This window comes from Dipodomys merriami, unplaced genomic scaffold (assembly GCF_024711535.1).
Source record: "Dipodomys merriami isolate MVZ:Mamm:240054 unplaced genomic scaffold, mDipMer1.0.p SCAF_1, whole genome shotgun sequence".
Lineage (NCBI taxonomy): Eukaryota > Metazoa > Chordata > Mammalia > Rodentia > Heteromyidae > Dipodomys > Dipodomys merriami.
The window spans coordinates 88,616,565-88,635,476 of record NW_027202270.1 but is presented as its reverse complement, the minus strand read 5'-3'; the positions used below and the strand labels follow the sequence as shown (position 1 = coordinate 88,635,476).

The following is an 18,912-nucleotide window of genomic DNA, read 5'->3' as shown; positions in this document are numbered from 1 at the left end:
AGCACCACATAAACAGAAAAAAACTGGAAGTGGTGTTGTGACTCCAGTGGTAGAGCACTAACCTTGAGCCAGAGAGCTGAGGGACATCGCCCAGGCCCAGAGTTCAGGCCCCACACCTGACCAAAAAAAAAAAAAAAGAAGTTAAGGGGTGCTGGGAAGGTGGCTCAGTGGCAGAGCGCTTGCCTTGAATGCATGAGGCCCTGGGTTCAATTCCTCAGCACCACATAAGCAAAAAGTAAAAGGCCGGAAGTGGCGCTGTGGCTCAAGTGGTAGAGTGTTAGCCTTGAGCTGAAGAGCTGAGGGACAGCGCCCAGGCCCAGAGTTCAGGCCCCACGACCGGACCCCCCAAAAAAAAAAAAAAGTTATGTTTGACAGATAGTACATGTTTTAAAGAAATTCTTTTGTTAGCTTTTTTTTTTTTTTAATGGAACTGATGTTCTACAGATCTTTCTGTGAAGGTATTATATTTGTACTGTATGAGAGCATGTTGCTTTGAACAATTAAAATATGGTGTGACTGAGGAGTTTGAAGTTTTAGTGGCTATATGTAGTGAGCAGTTATTAGCAGGCAGCTATAGACCCTAGGGCTTGAATTTGGGGTCTGAGCACTGTCCCTTAGTACTTGCTGAAGGCTAGCGTTTTACCACTTGAGCTAAGCTCCACTTCTGGCTTTTTGGTCATTAATTGGGGATAAGAATCTCATGAACTTTTCCTGCCTAGAATCCCTTTGAGCCATAATCTTCAAGTTTCAGCCTCCTGAGTAGCTAGAACTATAGGGGATATAGTGGTTTAAAACCTGCTTTTTTTTCTTCAGGGTGTCTTTCTTGTATTAACGTACTGTTTTGTTTGAAAGTGGGTCTCATGTTAGCTACACTAGCTTGAACTCAATTCACCAGTCTGAGAACAATCTTCTCTATAAGTAAATTCTTTTCTTTTTGGTTGTTGTTTGTGGGGCCATAACTAAGGGCCTGGGCATTGTCCCTGAGCTTTTTTGCCCAAGGCTAGTGCTGTATTACTTTGAGCCACAGAAACACTTCTGGTTTTCTGGTGGTTACTTGGAGTCTTTCTTGCAGACTTTCTTGCCTGCACTGGCTTTGAGCCTTGATCCTCAGCCTCTTGAGTAGCTAGGATAACAGGTGTGAGCCACCAGTGCCTGGCTCACTTTTGTTTTTTGTGTGGTCAATTGAGATAGGAGTCTGTCTCATGGGGACTTTTCTGCCTAGGCTTGCTTGGAACTGTAATCCTCAGATCTTAGCCTCTTTAGTAACTAGGATTACAGGCATGAGCCACTGGTGCCTGGCTCAATACAATGAAACCCAACCCATTCCTTCAATTTCCTTAATTTTATACATACACACACACATACACACACACATGCACGCACACACGTATTTTTATGCAATTGAGGATTGCATTGAGGATTGCAACTTCATTCTCCAGTTTTGCATTTTTTATTTAATATCTTATTGTTATTAAGGTGTAGCACAGAGGGATTACCGTATCCAGTTATGTTTTTTTTTAATGTCTGCATGGTTTTGAAATGAAACATGGTAAAAATGTAATTGTGATTTTGTAGCTGAGAAGCTTAACTAATCATATATACAAAAAGAAAAACTATGGTTAGTGATTTAGGTGAAGAAAGATTTAGGGAACAGTATGAAAATCGCTTACATTATTGAAATGCAAGCCCAGTGTATATTTTACCTACAAATTCAGATTATATTTGGCTCTGGATGAGATAAGAGCTCTTATTGCCATCTTGTGGTCAACTAAGGTTCAAAATTATGTATTTTCCTATCTTAAGCTGTTTCACCAGTAATCCTAGCTGCTAAGGAGACGGGTCAGGAGGTTTCCAGTTTGAGGCCAGCTAGAGCAAAAGGTTAAGGGCTTTCATCTCAACAAATAAATTAGGCCTGAGCCTTACTCCTATAATCCCAGTTCATGCAGGTAAGTATAGGTGGGAGGATTGCTTTCGGTTTTAGCACCACCACAGTTAAAAACATGAGACGTTATGGGAAAAACAACTAAAGCAAAAAAGGGTTAGGAGCATGGTTCAATTGATAGGCCCTGAATTCAAATCAAAGTACTGCCCTACTTGCCTCTCTAAAGTTTTGTTATGGCTTTGTTTTTGGAGGGGAAATTAGTTTGTTGTGGCAGAATTACTAAAAGTAAAAGGTTAAAGCAATATTGTCTTAGCAATTAAAATGTTTAAAAAACTTGTTTTGGCTTATCTGGCTTCTTTGCATACTTATTGTGAAATGGTTGACTTCTATAGCCTTTTACAGGTTGGATAGCTTTACTGTATAATTTTATTTGATCTTTAAAAATTCCTTAAGCTGGTCACTGGTGACTCATGCCTATAATCCTAGAGGCTGAGATCTGAGGGTTATAATTCAAAACCAGCTTGGGCAGGAAAGTACATGAGGCTTTTATCTCTAATTAACCACCAGAAAACCAGAAGTGGAACTGTGGCTCGAAGTGGTAGATTGCTAGCCTTAAGCAAAAGAGCTCAGGAAGGGCTGGGAAGGTGGCTCAGTGGTAGAGCACTTGCCTTGCATGCCTGAGCCCTGGGTTTGATTCCTCAGCACCTCATAAGCAAAAAGAAAAAAGCCAGAAGTGGCGCTGTGGCTCAAGTGGTAAAGCACTAGTCTTGAGCTGAAGAGCTGAGGGACAGTGCCCAGGCCCAGAGTTCAGACCCCATGACCAGACCCCCCCCCCAAAAAAAATGGTGAGCTTGTGCACTTTAAAAGTCATCGAATTCAAATAATTTTTCTTACTAAGTGGAGATTTAAATAAAGGAAAGGCAGTAACTTTACTTTTCTTCATGTTTTGATGTGGAGTATGCTGGTATGAATTATGAATTTTTACCTTTGTATATTTACTTTTTTCCCCCCAGAGATGATACTAGATGGCTGTTTCTGTTATTCAACCTGATTTCTAGAATGAAGTTGAATTCATTTGATATCAGAGGTAATTGTAAGATTATAAAAACACACATTTTGTTTTCCCTTGAAAGATATGAATCCGCTCAGTGTTAGTGTGGCTGAAATTTTGTAGTTGAGGAAAATCCCAGTTCAATCCTTGCTGTATGTTTTTCTGGTTGACTGAAAAAGAATCAGAGAGTTTGCCCTTATTCATTTCCAGTTTGCCATGATGAAATGCATGTTAGTCCGTGTTTCAGAGGATCTACCTGATGTTAAACACATGTTCTGAGCAGACAAAAGCCAAGGACAATGATTAAAATTGAATTCAGCTTGTTAGTCTCTGGAGTTTAGCCTGTGGTGACACATAAACCCTATATCTTGGAATTATGAATCTGGCACTATGACCTGGACTTTGCACTTTAATCTTTGGGATAATCTCTGAGACAGCTAAGGTCTAAAATTTTAAGCACTACAAAAAGAAAAAGCCACAAGTAACTGTTCTAATTCTATCAGTTATTTATGTTGACAGTTTATATTTTATCAGTCTATAAGATTACTTATAAATCATAAATGGCTATACTATAGTCAGTTAAAGGTTATTATAGATTTATTGAAATGGACTTTTATTGACATATGAATTTAAAAATAGTTTATAGACCAATAATATATTTCTGCCTAAATTATTTTTTTTCCGTTTTTTTTTTTTTTTTTCTGTCAGCTGTGGGTCTTGTCCTGGGTGCTTTCCCTGAGATCTTCGGCTCAAGGTGAACAGTTTATCAATTGAGCCGAAGCACCATTTCCTGTTTTTCTGGAGGTTAATTGGAGATAAGAGTCTTAGACTTTCTTGTGACATATTTCTTAACTTCTTAGTCTCCTAGTTTTTTTTTTTTTTTTTTGGGTCTTGTTGTGGGGCTTGAACTCTGGGCCTGGGCGCTGTCCCTTAGCTCTGAAGAGCTAGCGCTCTACCACTTGAGCCACAGCGCCACTTGCGGCTTTTTTCTTTTTGCTAATGTGGTGCTGAGGAATTGAACCCAGGGCCTCAGGCATGCAAGGCAAGCGCTCTACCACTGAGCCACCTTCCCAGCCCCTTAGTCTCCTAACTTTATGTCTTAGAACATGATATTATCTGACTTAAGGGTGATTACTGGAAAGATTGAATTAGAGAAATGTATGGAGTGTAGAATACTATAAAACATTGTAATGCTGTATAAATGTTAGCTATTTTATTATCAGTTCATGTGTATATTAGATTGTATGGTAATAGGACTATACATCTGTATCTATAGTGTCAATAGCATTTTCTTTTTTTTTAATTTTTTAATTTTATTAATTTTATTTTTTTTGTTGGTCGTGGGGCTTGAACTCTGGGCCTGGGGCGCTGTCCTTGAGCTCTTCAGCTCAAGGCGAGCGCTCTCCACTTGAGCCACAGTGCTACTTCCGGCATCCTAGTGGTTTATTGGAGATAGGAGTCTCATGGTCTTTCCTGCCCGGGCTGGCTTTGAACCTCCATCCTCAGATCTCAGCCCCCTGAGTAGCTAGGTTTAGAGGCGTGAGCCACCGGCGCCCGGCTCAATACCATTTTCTTTTTTTTTTTTGTCTTTTGGGTCCGGTCGAGGGGCTGGAACCTGGGCCTGGGCGCTGTCCCTCAGCTCTTCAGCTCAAGGCTAGCGCTCTACCACTTGAGCCACAGTGCCACTTCAGGCTTTTTTCTTTTTGCTTATGTGGTGTTGAGAAATTGAACCCAGGGCCTCAGGCATGCAAGGCAAGCACTCTACCACTGAGCCACCTTCCCAGCCCTCAATTCCATTTTCTTAGTTGATCTTTCTTGACATTAACTTGTTATTTTTACTAGCTATATCAAATAATCAGTAATGCTGTCTTTAGTTCTTTATTATTATTATTATTATTAAATTGTGCTAAGTGGTTACAATTCCATAATTCAGGTTGTAAGTACAATGCTTCTTGGGTAATGTCACCCTTCGCCTTCTCTTCTAGTTCTTATTTAAGTGTAATGATTCCTATCATAGAAGAGCATTTCTGGTATTTTTATTTTTATAAGTGTTTCTTAAAAATAGGTAAGTTGGAGATAAACTTTGAATGGCTTGTCCTTTCACTGCTTGGAGCTTAGTTCTTATTTAAGTGTAATGATTCCTATCATAGAAGAGCATTTCTGGTATTTTTATTTTTATAAGTGTTTCTTAAAAATAGGTAAGTTGGAGATAAACTTTGAATGGCTTGTCCTTTCACTGCTTGGAGCTTAGTTCTTATTTAAGTGTAATGATTCCTATCATAGAAGAGCATTTCTGGTATTTTTATTTTTATAAGTGTTTCTTAAAAATAGGTAAGTTGGAGATAAACTTTGAATGGCTTGTCCTTTCACTGCTTGGAGCTTAGGCAGTGGGGTTTTGGTCCATAGTATACAAAAGTGGCTTGTCTTCACTCAGGGCACCATGAAGACAGGGTGGGTGTCCATTAGTATCTTCTGGTTTTTGCAGAGTCAAACAAAAAGCAGGTAGTAATTCTAGATTTTAAATGTACCTTTGACCTGGTGCTGTTGGCTCAGGCCCTGTAATCCTATAAGAGGCTTAGATCTAAGGATCACAGTTTTAAACTAGCTCAGAAGGAAAGTCTGTGAGATTCTTCTCTCCAATTAACCATCAAAAATCCAGATATGGAGATATGGCTCAAGTGGTAAAGTGCTGTCCTTGAGCAAAGCCATTCTGGTACAGTGCCCAGGCTCTGGTTTCAAGCCCAGGACTGGCACAAAACAAAACCAAAAAATGTATTTTTAACTGTGTGCTGGTGGCCTAGCTGTAATCCTAGCTACTTAGCGGGGTGAGATCTGAGGATAGGATCACAGTTTGAGGCCAGCTTGGGCAGGAAAATCCTTGAGACTTCTCTGACCAAAATGCCAGAGTAGAAGTGTGGCTCTCTGAGAGGTAGAACACCAATCTTTGTTTTGTTGTTGGTAATGGAGCTTGAACTCTGGACCTGAATGCTGTCCATCAGCTTTCAGCTCAAAGCTAGCACTCTACAACTTGAACCACTCTGCCACTTCTGGTTTTCTGAGTGGTTTATCGGAGATAAGAGTGTCAATGGAGCCAGGTGCTGGTGGCTCACGCCTGTAATCCTAGCTACTCAGGAGGCTGAGATTTGAGGATCTCGGTTCAAAGCCAGCCCGGGCAGGAGAGACTGTGAGACTCCTATCTCCAATAAACCACCAGAAAACCGGAAGTGGCGCTGTAGCTCAAGTGGTAGAGTGCTTGCCTTGAGCTGAAGAGCTGAGGGACAGTGCCCAGGCCCAGAGTTCAAGCCTCATGACCGACAAAATTAAAAAAAAAAGTGACAATGGACTTTCCTGCCTGGGCTGGCTTTGAACCATGATCTTCAGATCATGAGTAGCTAGGATTACTGGCATAAGCCCGGCAAGAGCACCAATCTTGAGAGAAAGTTAAACCAGAGAACAAGGCCCTGAGTTGAAGCCCCAGCACTGGTGGAAAAAAAAGTACTTGAAAAGAAGATTTAATACAGTAATATAATTAGAAAATTCTTTGGTTGTGATAATATTTGAATAGCTCTGGTTTAGGCTATATAAAAGAAAGCTATAGTCAATTGATCCTGGGTGTTGCTAAAACATTATACTTTGAATCAAAAATGTTTGTATCATAATGTTTTACTGATTTTTTTTTAGTATATCTCACATTTCAAGGAAGTTTAAAAATAACTTTCTTGGGCTGGGAGTGTGGCTTAGTGGCAGAGGGCTTGCCTAGAATGCATGAAGCCCTGGGTTCTATTCCTTAGCACCATATAAACAGAAAAAAACTGGAAGTACACTGTGGTTCAAGTGGTAGAGTCCTAGCCTTGAGCAAAAGAAGCTCAGGAAAAATGCCCAGGCCCTGATTTCAAGCCTGAGGCCTGGCAAAAAATAGAAAACAAAAACAAAAACACTCCCAAACTTCCTTTACAACATAAAGGTAGATGATTGTATGTGGCTGGGGAATTAAACATCTGGCAGGCAAGTGCTCTACTATTGAGCTAAGTTGCCAGCCCCAAAATACATGGTAAAGATGAAAGCTAGAAGTGTTTTTACTGAATTACCCTGTAAAATGTAAAAGGTGGCAAGAAAAAGAGTAATATTTTCTATTATTCCTAGATCCTAATATCTGACCCAGAAGAAATACTAAAAAATCTTCATTGATTCATTTTTTTTTTTTTTTTTTTTGGGTCCGGTCATGGGGCCTGAACTCTGGGCCTGGGCACTGTCCCTCAGCTCTTCAGCTCAAAGTTAGTGCTCTACCACTTGAGCCACAGCGCCACTTGCAGCTTTTTTGTTTTTGCTTATGTGGTGCTGAGGAATGGAACCCAGGGCCTCAGGTATGCAAGGCAAGCGCTTTAACCACTGAGCCACCTTCCCAGCCCATTGATTCATTTTTTTTTCTGTGATCTAAAAACATTGTTGGAAATAGCAACTGTTTTAATTGCAATACATGAACTAACTGGTACTTGGACTGATAGATAATAATTATATGTGTATGTTAAAGTGAGTACACACATAGATCCTTTTAATATGTGATTATGGTGTTTGATCCTTTAGAGTAAGTGAAGAATGATTGTCAAATCAGCTACATATTGAGAAATACGAAAAAAGTAAGTTGATTTTTAAAATAGAGCCTACAAATTTTTTTCTTTTTTTGGTCCGGTCGTGGGGCTTGAACTTTGGGCCTGGGCGCTGTCCCTCAGCTCTTCAGCTCAAGGCTAGCGCTCTACCCCTTGAGCCACAGCGCCACTTCGGGCTTTTTTCTTTTTTGCTTATGTGGTGCTGAGGAATCGAACCCAGGGCCTCTGGCATGCAAGGCAAGTGCTCTACCACTGAGCCACCTTCCCAGCCCATATTCTTCTTATGTATAGTTTTATTAATAGATTTTTTTTTTCTGTTGCTGAGATTTGAGTACATCTTGTATTTGCTGAAATAGGTGTTCTTACCACCCAACCACATCTGCAGCCTTTTTTTGTTTTGTTTTGTGCCAGTCTTGGGGCTTGAACCCAGGGCATGGATGCTGTCCTTAGCTTTTTGTTCAAAGATAGCACTCAACTGTTTGAGCCACAGTTGTACTTAAGCCTTTTTGGTAGTCTCCTGGACTTTCCTATGCCAGATGCCTTTAAATAGTGATTCTCAGATGTCAGCCTTCTGAGTAGTTAGGATTATAGGCACTAGTCATTAGTGACAGTTCTAATCCTGAGTTTTCCTGATTACCTTTGAGATAGGGTCTTAATCCTACCTCTATTAGCCTTCCAAGTTTAGCTATAGCAGGCATAGAAGACAGCATCCACTTTGTTGTGAAAGTGTCTAATAAGTTTTTCTTCCTAGGCTGGCCTTGAATTTCAGGCCTCCAGATATCAGTCCCCCCAAGAAGGTAGGTTTACTAGTGTGAGTCATACATACTTTCCTGCACAATTTTTTTTTTCAGTTGTGGGGGGCTGAACTCTGGGTCTGGGCACTGGCCTTGCTGGGCACTGTCCCTCAGCTCTTCAGCTCAAGGCTAGTGCCCTACCTACCACTTGAACTACAGTGCCACTTCTGGCTTTTTCTGTTTATGTGATACTGAGGAATCAAACCTAGGGTTTCATGCATGCTAGGTAAGCACTCTACCACTAAGCCACATTCCCAGCCCTATTCAGATTCTTTATGTTAGGTAGGGGTAACTAAATTTATTTATACTTGTACTTACATTTATATAATTTTAATTTTAACAAATTCACCTATGTGCTACTGGGACACATCACCAAGAAGAGATTTATGTTATAATTAAGATATGACTTGGGTAGGACTACAGTTAGGTATGGAGTTGAAATTTGAATGCTATGCAATCTTTTTAAATTTTCAATGAGATCATGCTTTTTTATACTTAAATATTTCTATATTTGGCATAGTTGAAACCAGAAAATGTACCAAAGACCTAATTAGCCAAAATAATGTGGTAGGAGCACACAGCTTATATATGGACTTACTATGTTACTTGACTGCAACTTGGGACAGTAGCATTAAATTAGTAATAAAATGCTGCTTAAGTAGAGAAGGTTCTTGTTTGAAGGAAAAAAGTTTAATGGATTCATATCTTGCGGAAAAGCTTTGTAGCATGTTATCCATAGTGTGGCTGATGGAATTGGTTACTAATTCATTTAGGGTGACATCCTGAAAATGGAAAGATGGCTCCAAAAGTGAGCATTAAGGTTTGAAACCTGAGTACTCTTCAACCCCTCTCAGTCACATTTAAGTCTGATCTCTTAAGTCTGTATGTTTAAAAAATCATTATTGCTAGAGGTAAGCATTAAAAAGCAAAGTGAAGTGGTTTGCCCTGTCTCCTAGCTACTCAGGAAGCTGAAATCTGAGGATTGCAGTTCAAAGCCAGTCCAGGTAGGAAAGTCTGTGAGACTCCAGAAAATTGGAAGTGGAGCTGTGGTTCAAGCGGTAGAATGCTTGTATTGAGCAAAAGCACTCAAGGACAGTGCACAGGCCCTGAGTTAAGCCCCATAATTGACAAAAAGCACAAAACCCAAAAGCAAAGGATAGGTAAGAACATTAGACTAAAGCAGTATCATTGTTTTTTAAAGACTATCAGCAAGCCAAATGATATGGCTTATGCCAGTTTAATGTCAGGGATACTGAGCTAGCTACTGAGGATGCTGGGATCCAGAGAATGACTATTGGAAACCAGCCTTGTTGGGAGATTCCTAGAGATCCCATCTCCAAAAATAATCAAGAAAGACCAGGTCTGGAGCCATGGCTTCAGTCGTAGCACACCAACTGAGTAAGTTTGCGAGTCGAGCAAGCCTGAGGCCCCGAATTCAAGCTTTATTATATATTTATTTTGTCGGTCATGGGGCTTGAACTCTGGGCCTAGGCACTGTCCCTCAGCTGTTCAGCTCAAGACGAGTGTTGTACCACTTGAGCCACAGCGGCACTTCTGGCTTTTTCTGTGTATGTGGTGCTGAGGAATCGAACCCAGGGTCTAATGCATGCAAGGCAAGCACTCTACCACTGAGCCACCTTCCCAGCCCTGAATTTAGGCTTTAGTACTGCCAAAATCTCGACTCCTGATTACCTCCAAGCATGACCAACAGTTCCAAATGACTTTCTTTCAAGCAGTTTCTGAATATTTGTAATGCTGAGTCAAGGAAAAGTTACTGTTTCCAGTGTCACACAATTTCTAGAATTATTCCTGATTATTTACAAAGCCTTTGCTGCCTACCTGCCCACCCTTCATGAACTGTACTCATACTGGCTGCAGCTAGCGGTGAGGCCCCTGGTGAGCCCACGCTCAAAGCTTGTGCTCTGTGAGACCCACTCCTACAGGCCTCCTATCCTGTCCTTGTAGATCAGATCCCGCGCCTGCGCCTTGTGAGATCCTGCCCTCTCCCAGCTCCCAAACATCCATCTATCCCAGCATATTCGCTACCCAAGAGGCACCACGCGGCTCTGCGCACGCGCTCTGATTCAGTGTCAGAGCAGCCGGGTGGTCACGTGTTAGCAGGGCTCCTGAGGTGGTGTTTGGCTGTAAGTTTTTTCTCTTCTGGCCACATATTTTATTCGTATTGTTGTGCTCATTATTTTATTTGCTGAGTGTGGAGAGCAAGTTGGAATTTTCACAATTTTCTGTGAGTTTATTCTCAAAAATTTGGCCTCCAGGTTGTACGGCCGTGAAGAAGTGCGCATTTTCCCAGTTGTGGGGAATAGGAAGTTGGCTGCCACTCCCAAGTTTCTGGGGGAAGGGTCCCCGGGAAAAGCTGCTTGCTCCGCTCCTGCTTACTCTGTGGTCTGGAGGTAAAAATTACTCTTATGGGCTGCTAGATGACTTTTGCCTGTGGGAACGGATGCAGGCATCTGTGTGAGTGACCCTGGGCCCCAGGCTGCAGTTTTTTAATTTTTGGTGCCCGTTCTGAGGCTTGAACTCAGGAATGTACCTGAACTTTTTTTTGTCGGTCATGGGGCCTGAACTCTGGGCCTGGGCACTGCCCCTCAGCTCTTCAGCTCAAGGTTAGTGCTTTACCACTTGAGCCACAGCACCACTTCTGGCCTTTTCTGTTTATGTGGTCTAGGGCCTCATGCGTGCGAGGCGAGCACTCTACCACAGAGCCAACTTCCCGGCTCCTATACCTGAGCCTTTTTTGCTCAAGGCTAGCATTCTGCCAGTTGACCTCAGGCTGGTTCTCTACTGCTTGAGCTACAGTTCTACTGGCTTTTTGGTGGTTAATTGGAAATTTTAAAAGTCGTGAGCTTTCTTGCCTGAACTGGATGGGATATTAAGTAGGATTATAGGTGTGAGCCAATGGATATATTTTTTTTTAACGTTTAAGTCAAAACATATCAGTGAATAATGTTGAAATTAGTAATTTTTCCAAAGAAATGCCTGAAATCATGCTTGGAATTTTACGTTTGCTAAGTCTGAGATGTACTAAAATATTCTAGCAAAGAATGAATTTTGGCTTGGATAGTGAATGACAAATAGCAGTTAACAGTGTAGGGAACACTCAATACACTCTTATGTATGTGATGAAGAAAGTAGGAAATGTGAGTCAGGTGAGGGAACCAGATTGGGGTTGAGGATTATGGAAGGAGTGACTGCACAAGAAGTATTAGAGACTAGATGGATGCAACTTCATCGTACAGCATTTTGAAAAAATTCAGAATAATTTTATGTTTTGTAAATATAAGTTCAAGTAAGTTTTGGGATCACCTGTATATTTAATTTTCTTTTAGTTTTTTTATGCTATCAAAAGAGACTGTTGGATTTCTGAAATCAATATTGATTATAATATATACTAAAACAAAATACTCAATATTGGTAAAGTATTTTCACTTGTTTAATTACAATTTGACCTATTTGCCTTTTCATTTACCTCTTAGGACTTCTCAGCATCTGACAACCTCCTTATCATGTCTTTGTGTGAAGATATGCTGCTTTGTAATTACCGAAAGTGTCGCTGCAAACTCTCTGGGTATGCATGGGTTACTGCCTGCTCTCACATCTTCTGTGATCAGCATGGTAGTGGTGAGTTTAGTCGTTCACCAGCTATCTGCCCTGCCTGTAACAGTACCCTTTCTGGAAAACTAGATATCGTCCGCACAGAACTCAGTCCATCAGAGGAATATAAAGCTATGGTATTAGCAGGGCTGAGACCAGAGATTGTGTTGGACATTAGTTCCCGAGCACTGGCCTTCTGGACATATCAGGTTTGTTTGTATGTTAATTTCTCTTTGGGAGTTTCTATTATACACTGGTTCTTATTTTTATATATGCATGGAAAATTTTAGTAAGTTGCTTACAAAATTACGAATAATGTTTTGTGTAAATTTGAAAGGAAGAAAAATCCTTTACTCAGATTTTTTTTGCATATATATTATATACACACTTTTCTGTGTAAAAATAGAACAGTATCACACATACTAATTGTAAGGTTTGGAGAAAGGAGACCTCCACAGGGTTGTTCATGTAGAAGAGTTTATTGGCAGAACATAAGTGTGTAGAGGGGAAAACTACTGATGGAGATAGATTATATAGGGGGAGGGCGGGGAGAAGTTATGGCCACAGCGGCTGTGGAAGTGACTTCAGAGTCTGGGAGCCTCTCACGGTCCAAAGGAAGTGACTGAGGCAGATGAAGATATGACCTCAGAGGCCTGGGGGAACGTCCCACTGCCCCTAAGGGTGCCAGTTACCTGGGTTACAGGTGTTAGGTTGGGGCTCCTAAGGGAGGGCCACATGTGCAGGGAAGTAGAACAAAGGGGAAGGGGCCATTTTTCCCTGGTAGATCTAACATTCCAATATTGATAGTTATAGAGGGGTGCTGATTCTTTTTGGTTACTTCCTGCTGGCAGAGGGCCTTGACATTAGGTATAGAAGGCAGAGCTGTCCTTTCCAGAAGAAGGCAGCAGTAATTGTTTGTTGGTGATGAATGTGCATATGTGTCTTCGGATGAAATCTGAAAGAAATCCTATGAAACCAGGACTGAACAATAAGAAAAAATATTATCAGAGGGCCTACAAACGGCAAAAAGGGCAGCCATTTGTTCAGGGCAGCAAAGACAATATTGGATGACTTGGCTAGTTCCTGTCTCACGTGTTCAGGCAGTACTGGAGTTGGTGGATCATGCTCCTGAATACTCCTGACTGATTAACATCTGGCAACTGAGTAGGGGAGAGCATGGTAGACTGGTTAAGAATAACCAGTCAGAAGCTGGAGCTGGATTGGAGTGGTTAGGGGAACTGTAGGAGGCCTTGGACTAACAACTATAGATGTCTGGACTAAAGTATGGATGGGAAAGCCAGGAAGGTGCCAAGGCAAGCTATGTGTCCTAGAATCTTCTGGGCATCTTGTATGCAGCATATTTACTATTGGAGTCTGTGTCTACTTGGCCCACTTTTCCCCATGTCTATGTATGGAAATTCCATCATTTCAGGGACTCAAGCCAGACTCCTTGCATTCATTAACTTTTCTCTCTAAACATCATCCTAACGCTGTAGTAAATGCTGGGTCACTGTCTCTAAAATTCATCACATTCCTGCACTTTGCAGTTTTGTCACTGATTGGGTCATTTTCCAGCTTTCCTCCCTCCATTTTGCTTTCAGCATTTGGCTACAGAAGTTCTATTCACACTGAAGTCACATTTATCACTTCCAGCTATGCAGGGTAAAGTCCAAAGTCCTTCAATGGCCTGAGAAGCTGTGCAGGACCTGAATGAACCCAGTCCCCCACCCTATTCCCCTGCTTACTTCCTCTCCTTTGTTCCCTATGGCATTTGGTCCCAGTCTTCACTAGCTGAGCAGGTAGAAAGAATATTTCTCCCTTATTGCCTAGGAAGAGCCTGTTTTATTCTATTTATTTATTTATTTTCTTTTCTCCCTGAGATGTTCATTCTCTAGCTAACCACGAGGCTATTCAAGTCTTTGTCAATAAGACAGGGCATATATATTGAGTCTTCCCCGCCCATACACCCCCCTTTTCAGCATACTCTTCCCAACTCTGCTACTTTCTCTTCTTTCAAAGCACTTTTCTTTCTCATGTACTTATTAATTACTCTGCTATTTGTTGACTTTCTTTGCTTACTGGAAGGTGTGAGCTTCTTGAGGAAGGGGCCATTTTCCTGGGCAGTCTTTTTTTTTTTTTTTTTGGGTCTGGTGGTGGGGCCTGAACTCTGGGCCTGGGCACTGTCCCTCAGCTCTTCAGCTCAAGGCTAGCGCTCTACCACTTGAGCCACAGCACCACTTCCGGCTTTTTTCTTTTTGCTTATGTGGTGCTGAGGAATCGAACCCAGGGCTCAGGCATGCAAGGCAAGCGCTCTACCACTGAGCCACCTTCCCAGCCCAGTCTTTTTTTTGTGTGTGGGTTGTGGGGCCTGGGCACTGTCCCTCAGCTCTTCAGCTCAAGGCTAGCGCTCTACCACTTGATCTACAGCGCCACTTCCTGAAATAGGATTTCTTAAACAAGATCATGGCATGGAAGTCACTTGTTAAATAAGACATGCTGTTGTTTTGGTGTTTTAATGGTAGTGGTTTCAGAGAATTTCTTTGTATTTTTCTATGCATTTAATAATACAATGTTATATTTATAATCTTACTGTTCTGATTGCTTTTTAACCTGGTTCTATATATTATGATATCCCTATATCAGGATCTTTTCCTTTTGATGTTTTATAATATATCTTTGTATTTTTTAATCTTAAAATTTTTTCTTGGTCTTGGGACAGGTACATCAGGAACGTCTCTATCAGGAATACAATTTCAGCAAGGCTGAAAGCCATCTGAAACAGATGGAGAAAATATATACTCAGCAAATACAGAGCAAGGATGTAGAATTGACCTCTATGAAAGGGGAGGTCACCTCTATGAAGAAAGTGTTAGAAGAATACAAGAAAAAGTTCAGTGACATCTCTGAGAAACTTATGGAGCGCAATCGCCAGTATCAAAAGCTCCAAGGCCTCTATGATAGCCTTAGGCTGCGAAATATCACTATTGCTAACCAAGAAAGCTCCCTTGAACCATCTATGATTGCACAGTCTGGTGTCTTTGGTTTCCCAGTAGGTAAGAGAAGACCGTTTTTATTTTTATTATTTTTTGCTGGTCCTGGGGCTTGAATTCAGGGCCCAGGCTTTGTCCCTGAGCCTCTCTGTGCTTGACTACTCTTCTACCACTTGAGCCACAGCACCACTTCTGGCAAGAGTAGGTTGTTTAAATCCGTGAGTGTTTACAGTGAACCTTACATAGTTCCAAGTAGTCAGTGTTGACTCCACTGATGGTAGGCTCATGTATTTTTTATCCATGTCTTCAGCAGTGCAGCATTGCTTTTATTAGTATATTTGATTACATAGAAATTATTATTATTATTATTATTATTATTATTATTATTTTGTTGGTTGTGGGGCTTAAACTCTGGGCCTGGACGCTGTCCTTCAGCTCTTCAGCTCAAGGTTAGCACTCTACCACTTGAGCCACAGTATCACTTCCAGTTTTCTGGTGGTTTAAGAGTCTCATGGACTTTCCTGCCCAGCCTGGCTTTGAACTGTGATCCTCAGATCTCAGCTTCCTTAGTAGCTAGGATTACAGGCATGAGCCACCGATGCCTGGTAGATATAAATTATTTTTATTTATTTATTTATTTTTGTCAGTTGTGGGGCCTGAACTCTGGGCCTGGGTGCTATCCCCCAGCTCTTCATCTGTAGACCAGGGCTCTACCACTTGAGCCTCAGCCCCACTTCTGGCTTTTTCTGCTTATGTGGTGCTGAGGAATCGAACCGAGGGCCTCATGCATGCAAGGCAAGCACTCTACCACTGAGCCATTTTCCCAGCCCCGCAGATGTAAATTATTTTGAGCAGTTTTTAAAAATTGTACTTTAAAATCAATTTAGTTACAGAATAAATACTTAGCTGCCATTTTTAAGATTCTTTATTACATTCCCAGCACTATTGTTTCACGTTTACGTGTAATCTGCAAAGATCTCTGTGGGCAAATAAAAAATCTGAGGTACAGAAAGCTGTGTGACTTGGTCAAGATCATGCAGCTTATTCTCTTAACCATTTTTTTTTTTTGGGTGCAGGTCCTGGGTCTTGAATTCAGAGCCTGGGCACTGTCCCTGAGCTGCTTTTGCTCAAGGTTAGTGCTCTTACCATTTGAGCCACAGCTCTACTTTCAATAAGAGTGTCACAGACTTTTACCTTTAGCACATTTGATGGAGTCACTTTCCTTTTGTTACCTTTTTTGGCCAGTAGCCGGGTTTGAACCTCAGAGCTTGCTACCTCAGGGCACTCTTATCTTTTAAACCATATTTTAAACCTTAGAGGTGTGAGACACTTGCCTGACTTTATTATCTGTAAAAGCCATGGAATGGTTTAGTAGAAGTAGCTAAATGTTTAGTCAGATCCATTGTGATTTTTCTTAAGCCTATATTGAGAAATACTGGTTTTTGTTATATGCCAACATTTTAAAGGTGTCTTATTTCCTAGAATGTATTTAGTAGTATTTTAAATTTTTTTGTAAAAGTTAGGACAAAAAATTAATTCCTTGAAAATAGATTAAGTAGCTAACAGCCAGGTGCTGGTGGCTTATGTCTGTAATCATAGCTACTCAGGAGACTGAGATCTTAAGAACAAGGTTCAAAGCCAACTTGGGCAACAAAGTTGGTGGACTTTTATCTCCAGTTAACTACCAAAAAATCTGGAAGTAAAGCTATAGCTTAAAGTGGTAGATCACTAGCCTTGAACAAAAGATATATCAGGGACAGTGCCCAGGCCCTGAGTTCAAGTTTCATAGCTGACCAAAAACCCTGCACAACAAAACAAAAAACAAATTAGGGAAGGGGTGACATTGTCCAAATAGAAAGTTACTCATTTTCTGACTTATATTTCTGTACTTCCTCTGTACATTGCCTCTATAATAATAACAAAATTAAAAGAAAAAGGAAAACCAAAATTCCAAAAAACCTAGTTAATAAATGAACAGAATTGTGCTATCAAATTCTAGCTCTACTATAGACATATCAGTGTGTTAAATTATTTTCTGTGATAAGGTCATATCTATCTTTGAAACTCAGGAAATCAGGTATAGTATATTCTATGGTTAAGGGGAGGGATGTAGTTTTCACCTAGTACTTAGGTCTGTAGTTTATTCATCTCATAATAATTGAATTATGTAAGCATTTTATTGAATGTTATGGTTGTAATATTTGTTCCTAAAGATCTGTGAGGAAATAAATGCTTATACCCTTCCCTAATTTTTTCTCTCTAGGAAACAACTCCAAGTTTCCTTTGGACAATACACCAATTCGAAATCGGGGTGGTGGAGATGAAGATTTTCAATTCAGACCATTTTTTGTGGGTTCTCCCACAGCACCTGAACCCAGTAACAGCTTTTTTAGTTTTGCATCTCACAGTCATGAGTCAGAGCAGCAACAAATCTCTAGCAGGGCCTTCAAAGTGAAAAGAATTTAACTTGCTTTATACAGTGTTTCTCTGCTTTCTGTAATTTCATTATAATCTTTATTTTAAATAGAAGTAACCCACTTCCTTATGCTATTAAGTCTGTGAGGTTGACGTTGTATTTCAGATTCAAGAAACTCATTGTTAGTGGGATGGATGGCTGTAGTATCTCATTTCCTTGTCTTTAACACATAAGCAGCATTCCATTAGTCTGTTTTATTTACTAGTTGAATTCAATTTTCATCACTGGTAAAAAGGTCACAACATTGTATGTCCTAGTAAATCACTGTTTCAGCTTGGCAGGTTTTGGCCAATCTGTGTGTTAATGCATATGTGTATTAGCACCACTGTTCTGTCTACATGTCTTTGGCTGATTCTGGTATTTATTCTCATATGTATATGTGTGTTCATTGATACATTGCTGTGTTTGCCAGTACATTTATGTGAAGATTTTGGCCTTGTAAAATGATGGCTGGTTGATTGGATTACTGTTTAGTTGTGGGCATTTTATATGTTTATGTATTTGCATTTATATTAACTTGTTTGGAGGTAGATTCATGCCAGTGAATGACAGAATGTTAAAAATAATTTACATTGGTAGTTCTGAAGTTTTTGTCATTGCTTTAAAATAAAAGTTGCAATTTTTTTTTATCACTAGTGGTCTTGGTCTCTTATGGATTTATTTAGGAATGCATTATTGTAGAAACTTCTGTTGACAAGAGATTTAGTTTTATTACTACAGTGTAAAATTTCTTAAATTAGCTTTTCTGTACTCCATAGTTAAAAGGAAAAATCCATCCCTATTGCACAGCTTAAATGAGATTTTACAGATGATAGTACAAAGAATTCTTTCCTGTGTATTCTTTTGTTTGTCTGTTTGTTTTTTTGGTCGGCCGTGGGGCTCGAACTGTGGGCCTGGGTGCTGTCCCTCAGCTCTTCAGCTCAAGGCGAGCGCTCTACCACTTGAGCTACAGCGCCACTTCCGGTTTTCTGGTGGTTTTTGTAGATAGGAGTCTCACAGTCTCTCCTGCCCGGGTTGGCTTTGAACCGCGATCCTCAGATCTCAGCCTCCTGAGTAGCTAGGATTACAGGCGTGAGCCACCAGCGCCCGGCTTCCTGTGTATTCTTATTTGAGGGTCTGGCACTCTTGCTTAGTGTTTTCACTTAAGACTGCTCTCTACCACTTGAGTCACATCTTCAGATCAGCTGGTTAATTGGAGATACTGTTTTGGAGACTTCTGCTCTGCCTGTCTTTGAACCTTGGTCCTCAAATTTAAGCCTTCTGGCTGGGCACCAGTAGCTCATGCTTGTAATCCTAGCTACTCAAGAGTCTGAGATCTGAGGATCATGGTTCAAAGCCAGCTTGTGCAGGAAAGCCTGTGAGACTCTTATCTCCAATTAACTACCAGAAAACTGGAAGTGGCTCTGTGGCTCTCTTCAGCCTTGAGCTGAAGAGCTCAGGGACAGTGCCCCTGTCCAGAGTTCAAGCCCCACAACTGACAAATAAAAATAAATAAATAAA

General features: G+C 40.8%; 1 protein-coding gene and 2 non-coding genes across 7 annotated transcripts in view; all 3 read left to right on the top strand.

The window, feature by feature from the left end:
• The window catches only part of Ccnb1ip1 (cyclin B1 interacting protein 1), a 35,665-nt gene extending 17,685 nt beyond the window's left edge, over window positions 1-17,980 (top strand). For 2 of the 5 annotated variants that reach the window (XM_070040269.1, XM_070040361.1), the window contains exons 4-8: window positions 10,611-10,745; window positions 11,829-11,920; window positions 12,037-12,155; window positions 14,666-14,999; window positions 17,200-17,980. In XM_070040269.1, coding sequence (XP_069896370.1) covers window positions 10,611-10,745; window positions 11,829-11,920; window positions 12,037-12,155; window positions 14,666-14,999; window positions 17,200-17,402 — 883 coding nt within the window. In that variant the 3' untranslated portion in view covers window positions 17,403-17,980. Of the gene's footprint in view, window positions 1-2,895; window positions 2,970-10,566; window positions 10,746-11,828; window positions 12,156-14,665; window positions 15,000-17,199 lie in introns of those variants that run through there. The other 3 variants (XM_070040533.1, XM_070040448.1, XM_070040625.1) reach the window with 2 other exon arrangements.
• Window positions 3,142-3,219, top strand: LOC138835405 (small nucleolar RNA SNORD126). The gene has a single exon (XR_011374599.1). It is a non-coding gene; the product is annotated as a small nucleolar RNA SNORD126 (small nucleolar RNA).
• LOC138835331 (small nucleolar RNA SNORA79) lies at window positions 5,285-5,430 on the top strand. The gene has a single exon (XR_011374555.1). It is a non-coding gene; the product is annotated as a small nucleolar RNA SNORA79 (small nucleolar RNA).
• Window positions 17,981-18,912: the final 932 nt, after the last annotated feature.